Raw genomic sequence first — 18,778 nt, 5'->3', positions numbered from 1 at the left:
TGCTAAACATTATTATATACAAATAAATATAAATATACAAATACAAGCTGATGAATCCACTTAGTATTTTCTTTATGCACATGATTTAACACAGTCCCATATTTCTGTCATTAAAGTATGAATAAAGATCTCCCAGAAAGAAGTTCTCAACAGGTGACTTGAAGAATGAGGCTATCTGCACCAATCTTTTTCTATTTCTTTTCTAATTTTGTTTCTCACCTAAAAGATAATGTCCTGAATTTTCTAGCAAGCATGATTCTCTACTCGTAGATTTTGCAAGTCTCATTCTTCATCTCTTTTCTCCTTGTACAATCTTGTTGGTTTTGACACGGTAATATGGATGAAAGGATCATGTATGTTAAAAATAAGTGCACACAATAAAGAATTGTCTTAGTTTTACAAGTTGCACCAAGTAATGTTTTCAATGGTTTTCAAAAGGCTTTTCATATTGATACAGTTTGAATAGTAGTACAACATACCTGACTCTTTATGAAGATGAACTACGCATAAATTCCATCAGTTATTTTTGACTTTCTAATTCTGTTGGTTATGGTTAGCTGCTCCCTAAACTCTATTTAGTTTAATTTCAACAATCTCTCTGTGTTATATCATGCTTGGTGACAGCCCCATTTTCATGAAGAGTTCTGATAAGACTCATCTCTTCATATCTCTACTGAGACTTCTCATGAGAATTCATCTACCTTCTTGTTTCTACATTCCCAGACATCAGATAGATAAAGTGACTATGTTCTTATTCTTTTAACATATAGGCTTTTACTCAGGAATTAAAATTAAGAGTTTTCTATATATTCAATCTTTAATCAACAAATGCATTTTGGTGGTAGCTATGTTCCAGATGTGATAACAGAGAGAGTGATCAATACAACCACCCTTTTTCATTTCTGCGTGAAACAAAATTAGATGGAGATTCTGAACCGATTGAAAAATCACAGAGAACATTCTGTAGCAGAATCATAAAGTTTTGCAGAGGACATTAAAAACTAATACTCTGAGGTCAGAAAATGGCTTTGTGAGAATGAGTCATTCAGGGCAGGTAAAGGACTGAGAGGAGGCTCATGCTATTTCTTCTTTCTGTTTCTCATGCCTATGTTTGATCCCTCCAACAGTCACTTTTTTGTATTTGGAGATTTTCTTTTTCTGTTTTTTCACCAAACATGCTTATTATTCTTCTCAGTTTAGATTTTGATTTCCTATGCTCTCAATTTTGTACATATCATACAACATCATGATACCATTGGCTAATAGAAATATGTTGGGTTTTCTATTATTAATACTACTTTAGATAATTCAAGGATCTACTATTCATTGATTATTTTCAGGAAGTCACTCACCCTTGGTCCTTTTTATTTAAAAATGTATCACCATGATAAAAGTCCTGGGTTGTAGGATTGGAGGGAATATACCTCAGGTGAATATAAACTGGCTACAATTGTAAGAAACATCAGAGGTAATGCAAAGCATTTCAGGAATAATTTGGCAGAAAATCTGGTGGTGCTAATTATAATGAGAAATGCAGCCCAAGAAACAAATGAGCAATGAAGCACTTGTACTGTAGCACAAGTCCAGGGGAAAAACACTTTGAGAAGAACCCTGGTACCAGCAAAATGTCATAAACCAGCTTCATGTTAAGGGTAGAGATATTCCTTTGGCTGCAAATGTGAGGGAATTTCATTAATTCAGGAACTACACTGTTTCTCATCTTCCTTTTGAGAAGCAAATGTTATTACCTTAAACTTCAAATCATTTCATGGAATCATTATTTTAACAATTGTTAAATTCTAGTGGTAATAATAATGATAGCAATAGCTATATCATCCACTGTTTTCTTTATGGGAACAAAGTTTGATGTGATTTGGATTATTTTAAAAAGAAGTGAGCACATAATATTGCTTTGAGGAATAGAAGACATAAATGAAAGACCAAGGTTAGTGCTTTAAGGCTGAGGCATTCTCTGAAAAAGAAATAATTTCATATCCAAGTTCAATTATGTTATATTGAATATCGAGACACCATGGCCTCGTAGGAGAGGGTCCTTGCTCCATAGATCAAAACAAATATCTTCGCACATTGGTGACAAAATAGAAAGCAAAACAAATCTAGAAAAAGCAGAAAAGTTAATATGGTTCTAAGAAAAAGAACTAAGAATTTCATACAAGCATATACAATTTATTTTATTCTTTTGTGATAAGTTTGGGAGATAACCTGATCTATGGATATAAAGATAAGAATATTACTATGTTCGTCTAGTATTAGGTTCTTTTAGGGGTTATGGCTTGACCAGCCAGGAATTTGGGGCCCATTTTATAGCACCAGGCCTGAGTTTCATTTTGTGAAGTGAGATGTTGATGATGATGATGATGATGATGATGATTATCATTATTATTATTATTATTAATCTCCCGTGTGTGTGTACATGCACGCGAATGCAGTGTTCATGGAGACAAGAAATTTGGGACATTCTCCTGATGCTGAAGTGTTAGGTTTTAGTAAGCAGCCTTATATGAGTGGAGTGAAACAACCTTGGGTCCTCTGAAAGATCTTATGTATTCTTAGTTACTGAGCCATCTCTTCAGCTACTGATGGAGTATTTAAATCACATAAAAATGTTTGGTTATTTTCATACTATTTATTTTACTACAGCACTAGTGGGTTTATCTTGCCAGGCCAATTGTTACTAGAAGTCAAAGATGGCTAATCATTTTTTCTCTTGTACTGTACACAGCATCTCCCAGTTTTATGAAAATTATCCAAGAGGGAATGAAGCTTCCAGGTCAGTAATAGCTCAATTTCTTCATGTTATATAATTGAAATTAGTGATGTCTTCAGCAATAGTATCTTATCATCATGTTCTAGAGGGTAACCAAAATAATGGCAGTAGTCTATAGACAACCACTCACAAAAGAGGTAACCCATACATGGTACTGGGCCTATACTTGATAGCCTAGGTTATTTGGTTAGCATTGTTCCCTGATTATAGTAATTTACAGGAAAGTTAAGGAGCAGGAAACAGTTCCATGGATTATACGTGGAAGTAAGCCATGGCATATTAGTTTTTAGTCACATTTCTAGTTAAATGAATGTCATTTGAAGGATATTTTTGAAAGTTACAATATTATCTGTGGTCTGAGCTTGGAATCACTTATCAATTAGATAACACTTCCCCACAGTTCGTAAGTATATGTTTCAAAATGTTGTAGCTAATACAGAAGGCTGTATGACCTGGCTAGGTTCTTCTCCCCACTAGACTTGGTACATACACAGACAAAACTTCATTTCAGTTATCTGGAACAGAGTCTAAATATCGTCTATTTCTTAAGAAACATCTACCTTCACATTCCATTTACATGAGAGAAAAGAAAAGGAGAGGAAATATGAAGGAAAGCACATTTCTACACTCCATGAGAACGAACACTAATGACATCCTTCTGTTCTTATTTACTAGTGCTGACAAAGTACTGTCAAGTCCTATGTAGATTCCTTCAAATGAGTCTGTCCATCAGAGGCTCCTGACAGCATGTCACCAGGCAACAGCTCATGGATTCACCCTTCATCCTTCCTGCTCTTGGGAATCCCAGGACTGGAAGAGTCACAGTTCTGGCTTGGTTTTCCATTTGGAACAGTCTATCTTATTGCTGTCCTAGGGAATGTCATCATTCTTTTTGTTATTTATCTCGAGCACAGTCTTCATCAGCCTATGTTCTATTTATTGGCCATGCTGGCTCTGACTGACTTGGGCCTGTCTACGGCAACTGTTCCCAGAGCACTTGGCATATTCTGGTTTGGCTTCCATAAGATTGCCTTTAGGGACTGTATAGCTCAAATGTTTTTCATCCATCTGTTCACAGGCATTGAAACATTCATGCTTGTTGCTATGGCCTTTGATCGCTACATTGCTATCTGTAATCCTCTCCAATATAACACAATTCTCACCAGCTTAATGATCTGTACTATTGCCGGTGTTGGATTACTTATAAATTTCATTTTGGTTTTTCCTCTTATATTTCTCATTCTAAGGCTTTCATTCTGTGGACACAATATCATACCACATACATATTGTGAGCACATGGGCATTGCCCGGCTGGCATGTGTCAGCATCAAAGTTAATGTATTATTTGGATTAATACTTATATGTATGATACTTATGGGTGTTATTTTGATTGCTATATCCTATGTGAAAATTCTTCACGCTGTATTCAGACTCCCATCCTGGGAAGCCAGGCTCAAAGCTCTTAATACTTGTGGTTCCCATGTGTGTGTGATCTTGGCTTTCTACACTCCAGCCTTTTTTTCCTTCTTGACCCATCGTTTTGGACACAACATCCCACGGTATATCCACATTCTCCTTGCTAACTTGTATGTGATGATTCCACCTGCTCTTAACCCTCTTATTTACGGGGTGAGAACCAAACAGATTCGAGATCGTGTGGTGATATTTTTTTGTAAGGGATTTTGACGGTGAGGCTCTAACTTGTACTATTATAGGTTTTGTCCCCTTGGTTAAGAGAAGAACTTATTTGTAAATACGATTAAATAGAAAAGCTTCTTTACAGAATATTATGCTAACACACAGTATTTCTGTATTCATGGGCAGTAAACAAAATAAATATTATAGCAAATATTTGTTCCAGGTCTGAATTAAATACTATTGGTTGAAAAAATGTATTTCTTTTCTGTAATTAGAATCTTGTTTCAAGGATAAAGAAGCTACAATACTATTTCTCAATACTTTTTATACACAATCCATTGCTTATTAAGGAGGTGTTTGATGGTGTCATTGTCTAGCATGGTTGCACTGGGGGTTGACAAAATATTGTTTAAGATGTGGGTTCCAGGAATCATGACCAACAAAATCAATCATAATTCCAATTTCTTTGATGATGAAATGGACTTCCATCATTATGTAATGATGGGAAAGTTAATATTGAATAAATTCTCACAGTATCACTTTATAACCCCTTCTTACTTAAAAAAAAACAAACAACTGCCGCAATTTCATAGGGTCGAATATAAAGAGAATCTTCACTTTGCATCCGAATAATAAGAACTTCTTCTAGATGACAAAAAATATACAATGCAGAAATAAGGCTACATTACTAAAGTACAGAGAAGTAAAAAAGGAAATAAATAACCTCCCAGGTATCACCATTAGGAACTCCCTCATGCACAGAATGAATATCATCTGTGTATTGGTCCATCAAAATTATAGAAAGATATCTTTGTCTCAGCCAAGACATGGCAGAAAGTTTGCCAAAATCTTTTTTTTTTTACAAAATTGATTTTATTTTTATTTATGTACACACGTGAGTGTAGGCATCCACAGATCCAGGGATCCCCGAAGAGCTAGAGTTAAATGCTAGTGTGAACTGCCTGATGTGGGTGCTGGGAACTGAACTCAGGTCCTCTTCAGGAACAGGAAACACTACTAGATGCTAAGTAAGCTCTCCACCCTCAATAAATACAATTCTTAATATTTTAATCACTTATGGAGTGCTTTACTAAAGCCCTTAGCATTAAAAAAAAAAGAAGTGTGTGTGGGGCATGCATGCGCATGCGCGCAAGGCGGCTTATGTATGTATGCGTGTGTGTGTGTGTGTGTAATGCGTGACTGGTGCCTGTGTACATATATAAACGATACATAAATATGTACATGAACATGTGTGTGAATACAAACGTGTGTGGAGTCAGAGAACAGCTTCTGTGGTGATTTGAATAAGAATGGACTCTATGGGTTTGCTTGTTTGCATGCTTGGTCATCAGCTGATTAAACTGTTTGGGAATGATTGACATCTGTAGCCTTGTTAGAGAAGGGGTGTCACTGGGAATGGGCTCTGAGGTTCAAAAGCCCAAGCCGGGCCCAGAGTGTGTGTCTCTGTCTGTCTTATCTCTGTGTGCATCTTTTCTCGCCTGTAGCTTGCATTGGATCAGATGAGCTTCTCTCTCTCTCTCCTCTCCTCCTCTCCTCTCCTCTCCTCCTCTCCCTCCCTCCTCCCCTCCCTCCCTCCTCCCCTCCCTCCCTCCCTCCCCTCTCTCTCTTCTCACCTTTTATTAACGTGAGTATTTCTTATTTACATTTCATTGTTATTCCTTCCCGTTTCCAGGCCAACATCCTCCTAATCCCTCCCCTTCCCTTCTATATGGGGTGTTCCTCCCCCATCCTCCCCCATTACCGGTCTCCCCAACAACCACGTTCACTGGGGGTTCAGTCTTGGCAGGACCAAGGGCTTCCCCTTGCACTGGTGCTCTTACTAGGCTATTCATTGATACGTATGCAGATGGAGTCCAGGGTCACTCCATGTATATAGTCTTTGGATAGTGGCTTATTCCCTGGAAGCTTTGGTTGGTTGGCATTGTTGTTCATATGGGGTCTCGAGCCCCTTCAAGCTCTTCCAGTCCTTTCTCTGATTCCTTCAACGGGAGTCCCATTCTCAGTTCAGTGGTTTGCTGCTGGCATACGCCTATGTATTTGCTGTATTCTGGCTGTGTCTCTCAGGAGAGATCTACATCCGGTTCCTGTCGGCCTGCACTTCTTTGTTTCATCAGCCTTATCTAATTGGGTGGCTGCATATGAATGGGCCACATGTGGGGCAGGCTCTGAATGGGTGTTCCTTCTGTCTCAGTTCTAAATTTTATCTCCCTATTCCCTCCTAAGGGTATTCTTGTTTCCCTTTTAAAGAAGGAGTGAAGCATTCCCATTTTGATCATCCGTCTTGAATTTCATGTGTTCTGTGCATCTAGGGTAATTCAAGCATTTGGGCTAATAGCCACTTATCAATGAGTGCATACCATGTGTGTTTTTCTGTGATTGGGTTACCTCACTCAGGATGATATTTTCCAGTTCCATCCATTGTCCTATGAATTTCATAAAGTCATTGTTTTTGATAGCTGAGTAATATTCTATTGTGTAGATGTACCACAGTTTCTGTATCCATTCCTCTGTTAAAGGGCATCTGGGTTCTTCCCAGCTTCTGGCTATTATAAATAAGGCTGCTATGAACATAGTGGAGCATGTGTCTTTGTTGTATGTTGGGGCATCTTTTGGGTATATGCCCAAGAGAGGTATAGCTGGGTCCTCAGGTAGTGAAATGACCAATTTTCTGAGGAACCTCCAGACTGATTTCCAGAATGGTTGTACCAGTCTGCAATCCCACCAACAATGGAGGAGTGTTCCTTTCTCCACATCCTCTCCAGCATTTGCTGTCACCCGAGTTTTTGATCTTAGCCATTCTTACTGGTATGAGATGAAATCTCAGGGTTGTTTTGATTTGCATTTCCCTTATGACTAAAGATGTTGAACATTTCTTTTTCTTTTTTATCTTTATTAACTTGAGTATTTCTGATTTACCCCTTCCTGGTTTCCAGGCCAACATCCCCTTAACCCCTGGCCCTCCCTTTCTATATGGGCTTCCCCTCCCCATCTTCCCCCCATTAACACCCTCCCCCCAACAATCACGTTTACTGGGGGTTCAGTCTTGGCAGGACCAAGGGCTTCCCCTTCCACTGGTGCTCTTACTAGGCTATTCATTGCTACCTATGAGGTTGGATCCCAGGGTCAGTCCATGTATAGTCTTTGGGTAGTGGCTTAGTCCCTGGAAGCTCTGGTTGGTTGGCATTGTTGTTCATATGGGGTCTTGAGCCCCTTCAAGCTCTTCCAGTCCTTTCTCTGATTCCTTCAACAGGGATCCCGTTCTCAGTTCAGTGGTTTGCTGCTGGCATTCGCCTATGTATTTGCTGTATTCTAGCTGTGTCTCTCAGGAAGATCTACATCCGGTTCCTGTCAGCCTGCACTTCTTTGCTTCATCCATCTCATCTAGTTTGCTGGCTCTATATGTATGGGCCACATGTGGGGCAGGCTCTGAATGGGTGTTCCTTCTGCCTCAGTTCTAAACTTTGCCTCCCTACTCCCTGAGCTATTGGTGTTTTGTTCTGGAAATTTTTTCCAGTGCCTATGTGTTCAAGATGCTTCCCCACTTTTTCTTCTATTAGTTTGAGTGTATCTGGTTTGATGTGGAGGTCTTTGATCCACTTGAACTTAAGCTTTGTACAGGGTGATAAGCATGAATCGATCTGCATTCTTCTACATGCTGACCTCCTGTTGAACCAGCACCATTTGCTGAAAATGCTATCTTTTTTCCATTGGATGGTTTTGTCTCCTTTGTCAAAAATCAAGTGACCATAGGTGTGTGGGTTCATTTCTGGGTCTTCAATTCTATTCCACTGGTCTTTCTGGCTGTCTCTGTACCAATACCATGCAGTTTTTATCACTATTGCTCTGTAATACTGCTTGAGTTCAGGGATCGTGATTCCCCCAGAAGTCATTTTATTGTTGAGGATAGTTTTAACTATCCTGGGTTTTTTTTGTTATTCCAGATGAATTTGCAAATCGTTCTAACTCTCTGAAGAATTGGATTGGTATTTTGATGGGGATTGCATTGAATCTGTAGATAGATTTTGGTAAAATTTGCCAAAATCTTTTAATTTTGCTCACTACACAATAAATACCGTGTCTTTCAGAAGGTGTGTGTGTGTGTGTGTGTGTATGTGTGTGTGTGTGTGTGTGTGTGTATTAGAGTCAATTAGATGAAGATGCTATAAGTAGACAAGAGTTTAGAGCTCCTTCCAAGCATGAAGCAATTCTTCTAGATGCAAGTATGTTTCTTCCACATAAATTCTAGAAATGCACAGTTGTCATGGATCCACTAAGCCTTGATGAGAGACAACTGAGCAAACTTTCACTTATCCTCTGACCCTCATAGTCCCTACTCAAATAGAGATCACTTAAGAACATTTACATTTTGCTTTTAACAGTATAGTAAGAAAATGAAAAACACAAATCCAATGCTATAATAAGATACTTGTAAGTCATATCAGACAATATATTTGAATCCCAACTGTACAAAACCTTTCTTAAGTAAACAATAAAAAGACAACCACTCAAAGTTTAAACATTTAACCAAACTTTTAATAGATATTTCATAAAAAGATTAATGACAAACATAAAAACTCACCAGGAAATACAAAATTAGGTTATAATGAAATGACACTTTTTAAAAGAGCTTTTCCCTTGTGAAGCACTTGCTGGAGCAGTTAGCCTAATACAAGTGTTTTCTTTCTTTGTTTAGTTCTATTTGTTCCCTAGATGTTAATCTATTAAAATTATAGAAGCAGAATCAAGACCTAGATGAGACTGAGACACAGCTCTCAGTCTTAGTCTGGATTCTACCTCTTCACCATGAATGTGATTTACCCATTTTCATAACTGAATCATTTGCTATCTTGATTCTTTATGTACTTAGTTTTACTGTGTACTGTGGATATTAACCCTCTGTAAAATGGATAGCTGTCAAAAATTTTCTCCCATACTATGAGCTTCCTCTTCACTTGACTAGTTGTTTCCTGTCTGTGCAAAAGCTTTTTAGTTGTATGAAGTCCATGTTTATGAATTGTTGACTTTAACTCCTGAGCAAACCTTTCAGAAAGTTCATTCTTGTACCTATTAGCTACTTATATTTTCTTCTGGAAATTTCATCCATTCATATTTCACATTGAGTTCTATTATCTATTTGGAGGGAATTTTTGTGCAGTACGATAAATATTAATCTAATTATAGCCTTTTACACATTGATATTCCCAGCATAATTTGTTGAAGATGATATATCTTTTCTCAAGTGCAGTTTGACATCTTAGCCAAAATGGCTATGTTTACATGACTGATGTTTGAGTCTTCAGTTTGTTCTAATGATTTACATATTTGCTTTTCTGTGTGTGGTATGTGTATGTATGATCATGCATGCTTGCACATGCACACACACACACGTGTGTGTGTGTGTGTGTGTGTGTGTGTGTGTGTGTGTGTGTATCATGCTCTTCTTATTACTATAGCTCAGTAACATATCTTGAAATGTAGAATGGGAATCACTCCAGCACTGGACTTTTTCGGTTATTGTTTCTTTGTCTATTAAGGGTCTTCTGTGTTTCCAAAGAGTTATAGGATGTTTTGCTTTCTATTTCTGTGAAGAATGTCATGGGAATTTTGAATGATATTGCACTAAATCTGTAAATCACTTTTAATAGGATTATTACAGGTTTGTGAAAAGGACAAGCCTCAGCTTGGAGAGAGGTTTTGAGAAGGGGTATTTGGGAGCAACAAAAAGATCAACTTGAAATCATAACCTGTGTTCTGCTAGAGACAGTTTTCTGAACATAACTAGACAGCTAAGCTCTCCCAGACTAAAGTCCAGTTTTTTATTTAAATAACAATTCAATCATCCACCCAAGGTTCCCTCTTGATTATCCCACCAATCAGCATTTTTTTTACCTTAACCCCTTGACTCCTAGGAAAAGACAGCAAGCACATTTTTCTTAACATTACAAATGATTTCAGAGACCTGACTGCCTTTGTAAGTACAGACAATAAACTAGCTGGATGGGATCCAGTTCTGGGATCACCCCTCTCTCTATGCCTGGGCCTAAATTCTCCCTGTCCTGGGCTGACCTTGAACTCAAGAATCTGCCTGCCTGTGTATCTGTCTGCCTTTGTATCTTTCTGACAAGCTGTCTCAAAGAGCAGCTGCCTCTGTTTATTTAGGTCCTTGAAGCCTCATACAATTCATATTGCATCCATATGTTATGCATAGTTGAGAAATCCTGCTTATAAATATTTTGAACTCATGTTTTCAGAGTTCTTTTCCAAAGTCTCAAAAACTGTCCTGAAAGTATCAGTGTTTGCTACTTTTGCTGAGGACATAGACATGCCTTTGCCTCCCAGACTCATGCAGTCTCTAATTATCATGGAGTCATTAACCTTGGCAGAAAGGGTATACACCAATAACCTTGGCAGGGAGACTATGTCCCCAAGGAACATGAAGATATGTGTGTGTACACACACACAAAAGTCTGTCATGCTTTCCCTTCCATGATCGTGCAGGACACTGCAGGCCTGAAAAAACTTCTCAAAAGAAGAAATAAAAATAGTTAGTCAATACATTTTAGTGTTCAACATCCTTAGCAATTATGAAAAGTCAAGTTAAAACTATTTCTTTGAGATTTCATCTTACTCAGGTCACTATGGCCAAGGCTTAAACAATAATTAAATAGATAACAAATGCTAGTGACAACGCAGAGAATGGGAACCCTTATTTGCTTTTGGTGAAATTTTAAAATGGTCCATTCACTACAGCATGGAGAATTCTCAAAAGAGTTAAATGTAGATCTACCATGTAACTTAGCTGTATCAATTCTTGCAATAAACCCTAAGACCCCATCACCCCCTCTAACTCCTTCCCTATTGCTCCCACTTCCTCTCAAATTCATTATTTCTTTCTCTTTATCATTGTCTCACACAAATGCACATATAGACATACACCACATATTGAATTTATTTAGTTTTGCTCATATGTATATATTTTTAGGGCTGACCACTTGAGATTAGATAATTTAGCAGGGAGCTTGTACCTAGAGAAAATGGATTCTCCCTTTCTCTGCAGCCATATCTTTCATGTATCTCTTTATTTGTAGTCAAAGATCAGCTGGATAGGACTACTGTACAGAACTAAATGGAGTACATAGACAATACCTTAAATTACTTCCAGATTATTAGGGACAAATTATCTATAATTGCATTTTAAAACAAAGCCAACAGCAATACGAGTTCAGACCAAATAGCATTTGTATACCAGACTGATTGAGGGGATAACTGGTCAAACAGGTGTTTTCCACTGGAATACTTGACAAGGTGGTATCTTGTATGATTGCTTCATTAAAAATTAGTGTTTCTTAAAGAAGAAATGTAATCTATTTCTGAAGCATTAATTATTATAAAGATAGTTGAACAAGTTACCATACAAATGGGAGAAAATTCAGAAAACTGGACCATATTATGTATAGCATTAGTAGTTTATTCATTACAAAAGATATTTTCAGGGATCCTTTACCTTAGAAATGGCTGTACCATTGTTGCTTTGGGAACAAGAAAGATAATCTATATTTTGCAGTAATTATAGCTACCAAATGGATCTCAGTACTTCAAACACTAACATTGAAAATAAAAACTCTGTGTTAAAATGATGACTTTTGTCAAACTTCTGGAAAAGGTTGTACATTGAAATGGAAGTTTCATCTTTTTTCCCCCAAGGTTGAATAATTGGCTTTATAGTGAGACACCTATTACTGAGGGAGATTAGTTTTGGTAAGATGGTAAGATGATGGATAACAGAATATACTGATGTATTGTGGCCTATAAATCATATGTGAAGTGTTTGGTGCTCAGTAGGGAAATGGGTAAAACTTTTCCAACTCTGAGAACTGCGACTGTAGACCACAACTGGGGACCAAGTTTTCACTTACAGAACAGAGAGCTTAGGAATTAGGTCAAAACCAGACAGTTAAGCCTTTAAGTCTCTGATCTTTTTTATTTCTCAATTTTCTGTCTCATCCCCACTTGATAAAACTTCAATGGCTCTCATAACCTATGCCAACAACAACATCAACAACAACAAGAACAAAAGAAACCAGCAAAAAAACAACAACAAAAAAACCAGCAAAATTTCCCAACACTCACCACTTTGTTTTCATCTTTCATTGACTTAGTTTGCTCTGAATCTTAGGATTTTGACTCATCACTTTTGTCTGAATTAGGTAAGATGTTTGAGCCATATCAGAAACCATCACTGATTAACATCCAAATATAGTCTTTAAAAGAGTGAGATATTGACAACTCTTCTATATAGTGATACTTGGTCTGTAACAAAAGCATCACACACTGCAGTGTGGGAGAGATCGACTTATGAAAGAAAAATGGTTTTGACTCAACTGAGAAGCTCATAAGGAAAATTGATCCTTATTTTTATACCATATGTAAAAATCAATTTTGAATGAAACATTAGCCCAAAGGTAAAGGTAAGATCACAAAGAAGAATTCCATGGCATTGGTTTAGGAAAAGACATCTTTAATAGGGCACCAAGAATGTTAAACCTCCTAAAAAACACTTCACAGCTAGTGGAAATTTGAATTCCTTGAATATATCATTAAATTAATGAAAAGATAATCTGTATATATAGTGAAATTAAAACTAACCCCTGAGAAAGATAGCAACCCATGAAAATAGCTTTATAAATTTTATAAGACACAATTGTATTCTGAAGATTAGACACAAAATTTAAATGGTATCTTGCTAATAAGGAAAAGCTAATGAGCAATAGCCAGTGAATTCATATTAGTAGTTAGAAGATTATGTATCACAGTCACAGTCATAGTGTTTGTACTCAGTATAATGGTACCAAGCAAATGAACATCCATCCTCTGAGCTCCCAACAAAACTAATGGTGTTTCTGAGAATGTATAGCAATTGTTATTACTATACGCAATTGATAAACCTGTAATTAGGATGTAATATTGGAAAACTGGTACTTTCCAACTGGGCTAACATTATATTTATCATACATCAATCTTGCTCTGGAGAGTTCTATATTGAGATTAACTATCTCTAAAACAATATGTACAAAAATATTAAAAACAATTTTATAAATAACGGTACAAAATTTAGATAAAAGTCAAATGTTTATCAAGAATGGATAATTTAGTGTATTTATTTAATGTAATACAAGCAATAAATTACAGGCATTTGAAATTATATGAATAAATCACAAAACTTATGTGTGAGTATAAATACGTCTCAGTACATATGTATAATATATCTAATATAAAATTTATAAGGTTATCTCAAATATTGGATAAAAATTATTATGGTGGAAGTAATTAACTGGCCAGAGTATGAAGAACTATTCTGTATTAACAGTAGCTCAACATATTTTGGGCTGAGTTGTGATCACAAGTTCAGGTCTCTGCAAAGTATACACATCCACATGTGAATATTCTTTGTGGGGTGCAATAAAATAGAATTCTCAAAAAGTACGTTGAGTCATACCAAATTAGTATGTGGATGTTATTTGTAGCTCTAAATCTAGCAATTCCATAAAAAAATACTGTGTCACTCATCACAGGGCACCTGATGTCTAATGCACCAACAACAAGGTAGTAGTAGACCCAGGAGAGTCTCAAAATTTCAAGTCTGGAGCTCCTTGGAGCATCTGCTCAATGATATGAATGTAGACAGAAGGTTGGGGAGTGTTGTGAAAGGAAAGAGCTCTAAAAGGGAGAGAAAAAAGGGAGGAAGTAATTAGGCTTGAGGATGTCTGGTAAGTCAAGTCACTGAAAGGAATCAGAACATTTCAAGACAAGATTTGAAAATTCATTATTTATGAGTTCATAAAAGTATATTAAGCTAACTATATTCTGTGTATGTTGTAATTAGGATTTGGAAAACAAAAATGTGCATTGCTAACCAATTAAACTGTAAGAAGACAAGGTGAGGTATACACAAACCAAAATTGTGCAAAGTGAGTTTATTACTGTGTCACCTCTGAATTCATAAGAACAAACACAAGGTGGAAATGACTAGGCATTACAAGATGTTTAATATAAGGTCAATAAAAGGATAACTAAATTCATGAGTCTGAGAGCAATTGACTAGGAAACTTTAAGTTTGATTTTTCTTTTGAGAATTATTTGTATGTATGGGGATCCATCCATTCCTGACAACCTTCAGTTTTCTACTATTTGATACTTCATGAAGTTGTCATCCTTCCTTACCCTTCTGCTCTCTCTGTCATTTCTCCCACTCACCCTCATTATCTCTCCCTTTCTCTGCCCTCTACATTTATATATTTATAAATTTATTTATCAGTATTAAACATACAACACACATACACACTCACAAACACTCACACAAATGCATACACACTCTTCTACAGAGAATGAACTAATTATTTTGAAAATTAGCTAAAGTTAAGGAAGATTTCATAGATGTAATAGGCATGGAAAATGAAAAGAAAACACTTAGAAATGTTAATCACCCTGTTGGTTTTATATTTTCAAGACTGAGTTTGTGATATGTAATACAATATCAATAAAGTCATGGAATTAAAAATAAGAAATTAAAAATACTGAAAGAATATTAAAACTAATAAATCTCATAATATATAACATGTTTCATATATGTATACATTATTTAGGAGTATATATATTATTCTGTTGCCATCATATGTATATATATGTATGTATAATGTTAACAGAATGGACTACATCCTATGTACCAGTCAGAGATAAACTAGAAAGAAATGTAACTCGGCAAATTAATTGTGTCAGTCCTTACAATTTCACACATTTTCCTTTAGTTGATTGTATGTGTTTGCTTGAATTCATTGTGTCACAGTATATGCATCTGTAGCTGTTAAAAGAAAGCTTGTGGGAGTTGTTTCCTTTCTTCTGCAAAGCAGTTCCTGTCATTGAACTCAGGTTATCATGCTTAGTGGCAAGTGTCTATTCTTTGACCCATTCTGTTGACCAGTATGCCATACATTTTCATAGTGATTGTTTTTATATTCATCATACCATATGTTCTGTATTAGTTCTGTATTAATAAATGTAATAAGACTAATGTCACAAGATTTATTTTTTGTAATAATATTCTGTAGTTGACAAATACAATGCTTTCTCCTCCAGAGTAAGATGCATCTCTCTGAGATGGCTTATATCAACTTTTCTTCCAAAAGATGCTTAAAACTTGCTCCCGAATCTGCTTAGTCCTTACCCCGTAGATGACAGGATTCAGGGCAGGGGGAACAACGACATATAGATTAGCCAGGAGAATATGAATGTATGCAGGAACATTCCTACCAAACCTGTGTGTCATGAAGGAAAAAAAAGCTGGAGTGAAGAAGGCCAGGATGACACAGATGTGGGAACCACATGTGTTAAGTGCTTTGAGCCTAGCATCCCGGGATGGAAGGGAAAAGACAGCTCGTAGGATCAGAATGTAAGAGATGGCAATTAGAAGCACGTCGGCAAACACCATTGATATAAGGATCAACCCAAATATCATGTTTACCTTTATGTTGGCACAGGCCAGACGAGCAATCCCCATGTGTTCACAGTAGGTATGAGGTATTATATGGTGACCACAGAAAGGAAGCCTCAAAATGAGAAACACTAGAGGAATAACCAAAATGAAATTTACTCCAAATACCACCACCAGGATGAGTCCTATTGTTCTGTTTGTGAGAATCTGACTGTACCGCAGAGGATTGCAGATGGCAACATAGCGGTCAAAAGCCATGGCGACCAGCACAACAGTCTCCATTGCAGTGAATATGTGAATGAAGAACATCTGGGTCACACATCCCCCAAAGCTAATTTCCCGTAAATTAAACCAAAAAATGCCCAGCATCTTGGGAATTGTGGATGTGGATAGGCCTAGATCAATGGAGCTCAGCATTGCCAAGAAGTAAAACATGGGCTGATGAAGACTGTGTTCATTCTTGATCACAAACAAGATAATGATGTTCCCAACCAAGGCGATCAAATACACAAAGCCAAAAGGAAAACCAATCCATAAATGCATCCTTTCAAGGCCTGGAACTCCCAGCAACACGAAAAAAGATGGGTGAAATTTAGTCCCATTTGAACCTGACATTCCCTCTCTGTCCTTGAAATCTGAAAGGAAAAAAACCCTCAACCATTTGAAATGTATATATGCATATATCAACCATATGTGAACACATACACATACACACAAACACACACCTATTAGGATGAAGGTCTTTTCTTAAAAAGGTGATATTTAAATACATGAACATGATTGCTTAAATTATTAACACTAAACATCTAAGACATGAAACAACAATGATTTGCATTTTTGAAAGAATGTTTGTTTACACTGAGAATTAAGCTTAGGGCTTGCACAAGTTAGACAAATGCTCTACCACTGAGCTTCTGGCCCAGGCTACATAAAGAATGCACTTCTGTGAACACTATATATCCTGCAGACCCTTGGAGCCAGTCAGTGTTCTACTCCTCTCCAGAAATATTGTGGCTGATGCTAGCAAGCAAATGTCATGAACAGTTAGACTTTGTGGTGTTATCACCACTTCAAACAGTCAAGAATTATCTTCATTTAGTTCTCCACACTCCTACAAAAGTAATCAATATTGTAATCTCCACCCTTGTTTTTATATTTTGCTTATTTTACAGTGTTGGGCATCAAACCCAGGGTGTGATGCACATGGGGCAGTTGTTTGATATTTAAATAAATGGAATAACACTTATGAAGTAAGACAGGAATAAAGGAAAGATGATAGGCAAAGGAAGGAAGAAAGGTAAGAAGGAAGGAAGGAAGGAAGGAAGGAAGGAAGGAAGGAAGGAAGGAAACACGGAAAGGACCTTTATAGACATTGAAATAGAGAATGAGAGTGATGGTACCCTTCATTTTGTTGTCTGAGAAGCAGGCTTATGAGGAAGAGTAAAAGAGATTTGTTTTCTTTTTTTCCTTGTGGAGCTGGAAAATTATGGGAGGTTTTTCTCCTTTCTCTTCTTTCTTTCTTTTTCTCTTCTCTTTTTAACCTCTCTATTTCTCCCTTTCTCTTTCCCTCTCTTTTCCTTTTTTCTTTTTCTCTTATTCTCTTTGCCTCTCTTTCTCTTTTTCTTTCCCTCTCTTTCATCCTTTCTTTCTTTGATAGGTAAACTCAGTTTCAAATATACAGATGAAGGATCTCTCTCTCTCTCTCTCTCTCTCTCTCTCTCTCTGTGTGTGTGTGTGTGTATATACATATATGGAAGTTTTCAAACTGTGTTTTTAAATGTCTATAGATACTTAACTCTTTTTTAAAAAATTTTTATTTTGACCTTTTTGTTTTCTCTCAAAGAAGATACAACTTTGGGTGGGTAGATAATGGGTAATGTTTCTAAGAAGATCTGAGGGAGGGTTCAAATGATCAAAATGCATTGTGTGAAATTCTCAAAGAACTAATGAAAAATCTACATTGACATAAAACAATGGGCTTTACATTAAAAATTTGTTTAATACATGTTTTTAGATAATCCGAAATGGAGAAGAAACTGCATGAAAGATGTTAATTACCCCTGCTCTAATATTCAAATATCTGTAATGTCTATGATACATAGTCTGAAATATTCTTGTTTCCCACAGGTTCAATAGCATCTCATAAGTGTCATTTATCCCTGTCTGTCACATTTCACCTTCTTTGTTTCAGTACCTTACTCCAGAGCCTAGACCTCAGCAGCAGCAACTGTCTTGACCATAATCTGTGGCCTGTGGTCTTTCAGGACAGACAGAGAAGAACCTCCCCGTCTGGTTTTATTCTGTGTGTTGTTCCTCAGAAACAAAATTTATCCTTCTGCTGCATTAGACTTTTCACTGCCAACCCATTACCCACAGGACCATAATTACCTAGGGATTTAAATTTTCCTCTTTCTGAAAGAAAATAGTTAATTCTCCTGTGACTGCATTTTTGAACCCTGGAATTGATGACAACCAACTTCCATTATTGGATTGCTCTCTGATTACCCCTACAGAGTCTGTTTTCAGTGAGCAGCATAAACCATCAAAGATGACTTGGATTTATAATCACAGGGCAGTATTATGTTAGTGAAGATGTATAATATATTGTGGAAAAACAGAAAATGTAAAACAATGCTTATGCCATGAAATGAAGCATGGATCTTAACATAGGCAATTAGAAGGCAGGATCCAAGATTTTCTGTCATTTTCCTACTGAGAGTTAACTAAGGAGAAATGGTCACACGGTATACATTTAGGACAGTATTTACTGATGTAATTGCAAAAACAAAACAAAACAAATATAGGAGTAGTTAGGGTTTTACTCCCCAATGAATTAACAACTT

At 36.7% G+C, this 18,778-nt stretch overlaps 2 protein-coding genes across 3 annotated transcripts; one reads left to right on the top strand and one right to left on the bottom strand.

Moving 5' to 3' along the window:
- Positions 1 to 3,535: 3,535 nt before the first annotated feature.
- Positions 3,536 to 4,474, top strand: LOC116894128 (olfactory receptor 52E8-like). Its single transcript, XM_032895847.1, has one exon. The coding sequence runs from the start codon at positions 3,536 to 3,538 to the stop codon at positions 4,472 to 4,474; it is 939 nt and encodes a 312-aa protein (XP_032751738.1).
- A 6,522-nt stretch (positions 4,475 to 10,996) lies between these two features.
- LOC116894127 (olfactory receptor 52E4-like) lies at positions 10,997 to 16,550 on the bottom strand. 2 transcript variants are annotated; one of them, XM_032895845.1, is made up of 2 exons: positions 15,641 to 16,550; positions 10,997 to 11,028 (listed from the first exon to the last, which is right to left on the bottom strand). In XM_032895845.1, exons 1-2 carry the CDS (start codon positions 16,548 to 16,550, stop codon positions 10,997 to 10,999), a joined length of 942 nt encoding a protein of 313 aa, XP_032751736.1. The 2 variants fall into 2 exon arrangements, with proteins under 2 accessions (XP_032751736.1, XP_032751737.1); XM_032895846.1 differs by lacking the exon at positions 10,997 to 11,028 and having other exon boundaries at positions 15,612 to 16,550.
- Positions 16,551 to 18,778: the final 2,228 nt, after the last annotated feature.

The sequence above is a fragment of the Rattus rattus genome, chromosome 2 (assembly GCF_011064425.1).
Source record: "Rattus rattus isolate New Zealand chromosome 2, Rrattus_CSIRO_v1, whole genome shotgun sequence".
Taxonomy (NCBI): domain Eukaryota; kingdom Metazoa; phylum Chordata; class Mammalia; order Rodentia; family Muridae; genus Rattus; species Rattus rattus.
Note: the sequence above shows the minus strand (reverse complement) of the source record. Positions and strands in the feature narration are given on the sequence as shown.

Bases quoted from the DNA above. Each gene is read 5' to 3' on its own strand.
- LOC116894128 (XM_032895847.1), top strand. From the start codon at position 3,536: ATGTCACCAGGCAACAGCTCATGGATTCACCCTTCATCCTTCCTGCTC.
- LOC116894127 (XM_032895845.1), bottom strand. From the start codon at position 16,550: ATGTCAGGTTCAAATGGGACTAAATTTCACCCATCTTTTTTCGTGTTG. The intron at 11,029-15,640 runs TTTTAAGCATCT...ACTTTTCATAAT, and splicing joins TAAGCAGATTCGGGAGCAAG to TGCTAAGGATGTTGAACACT.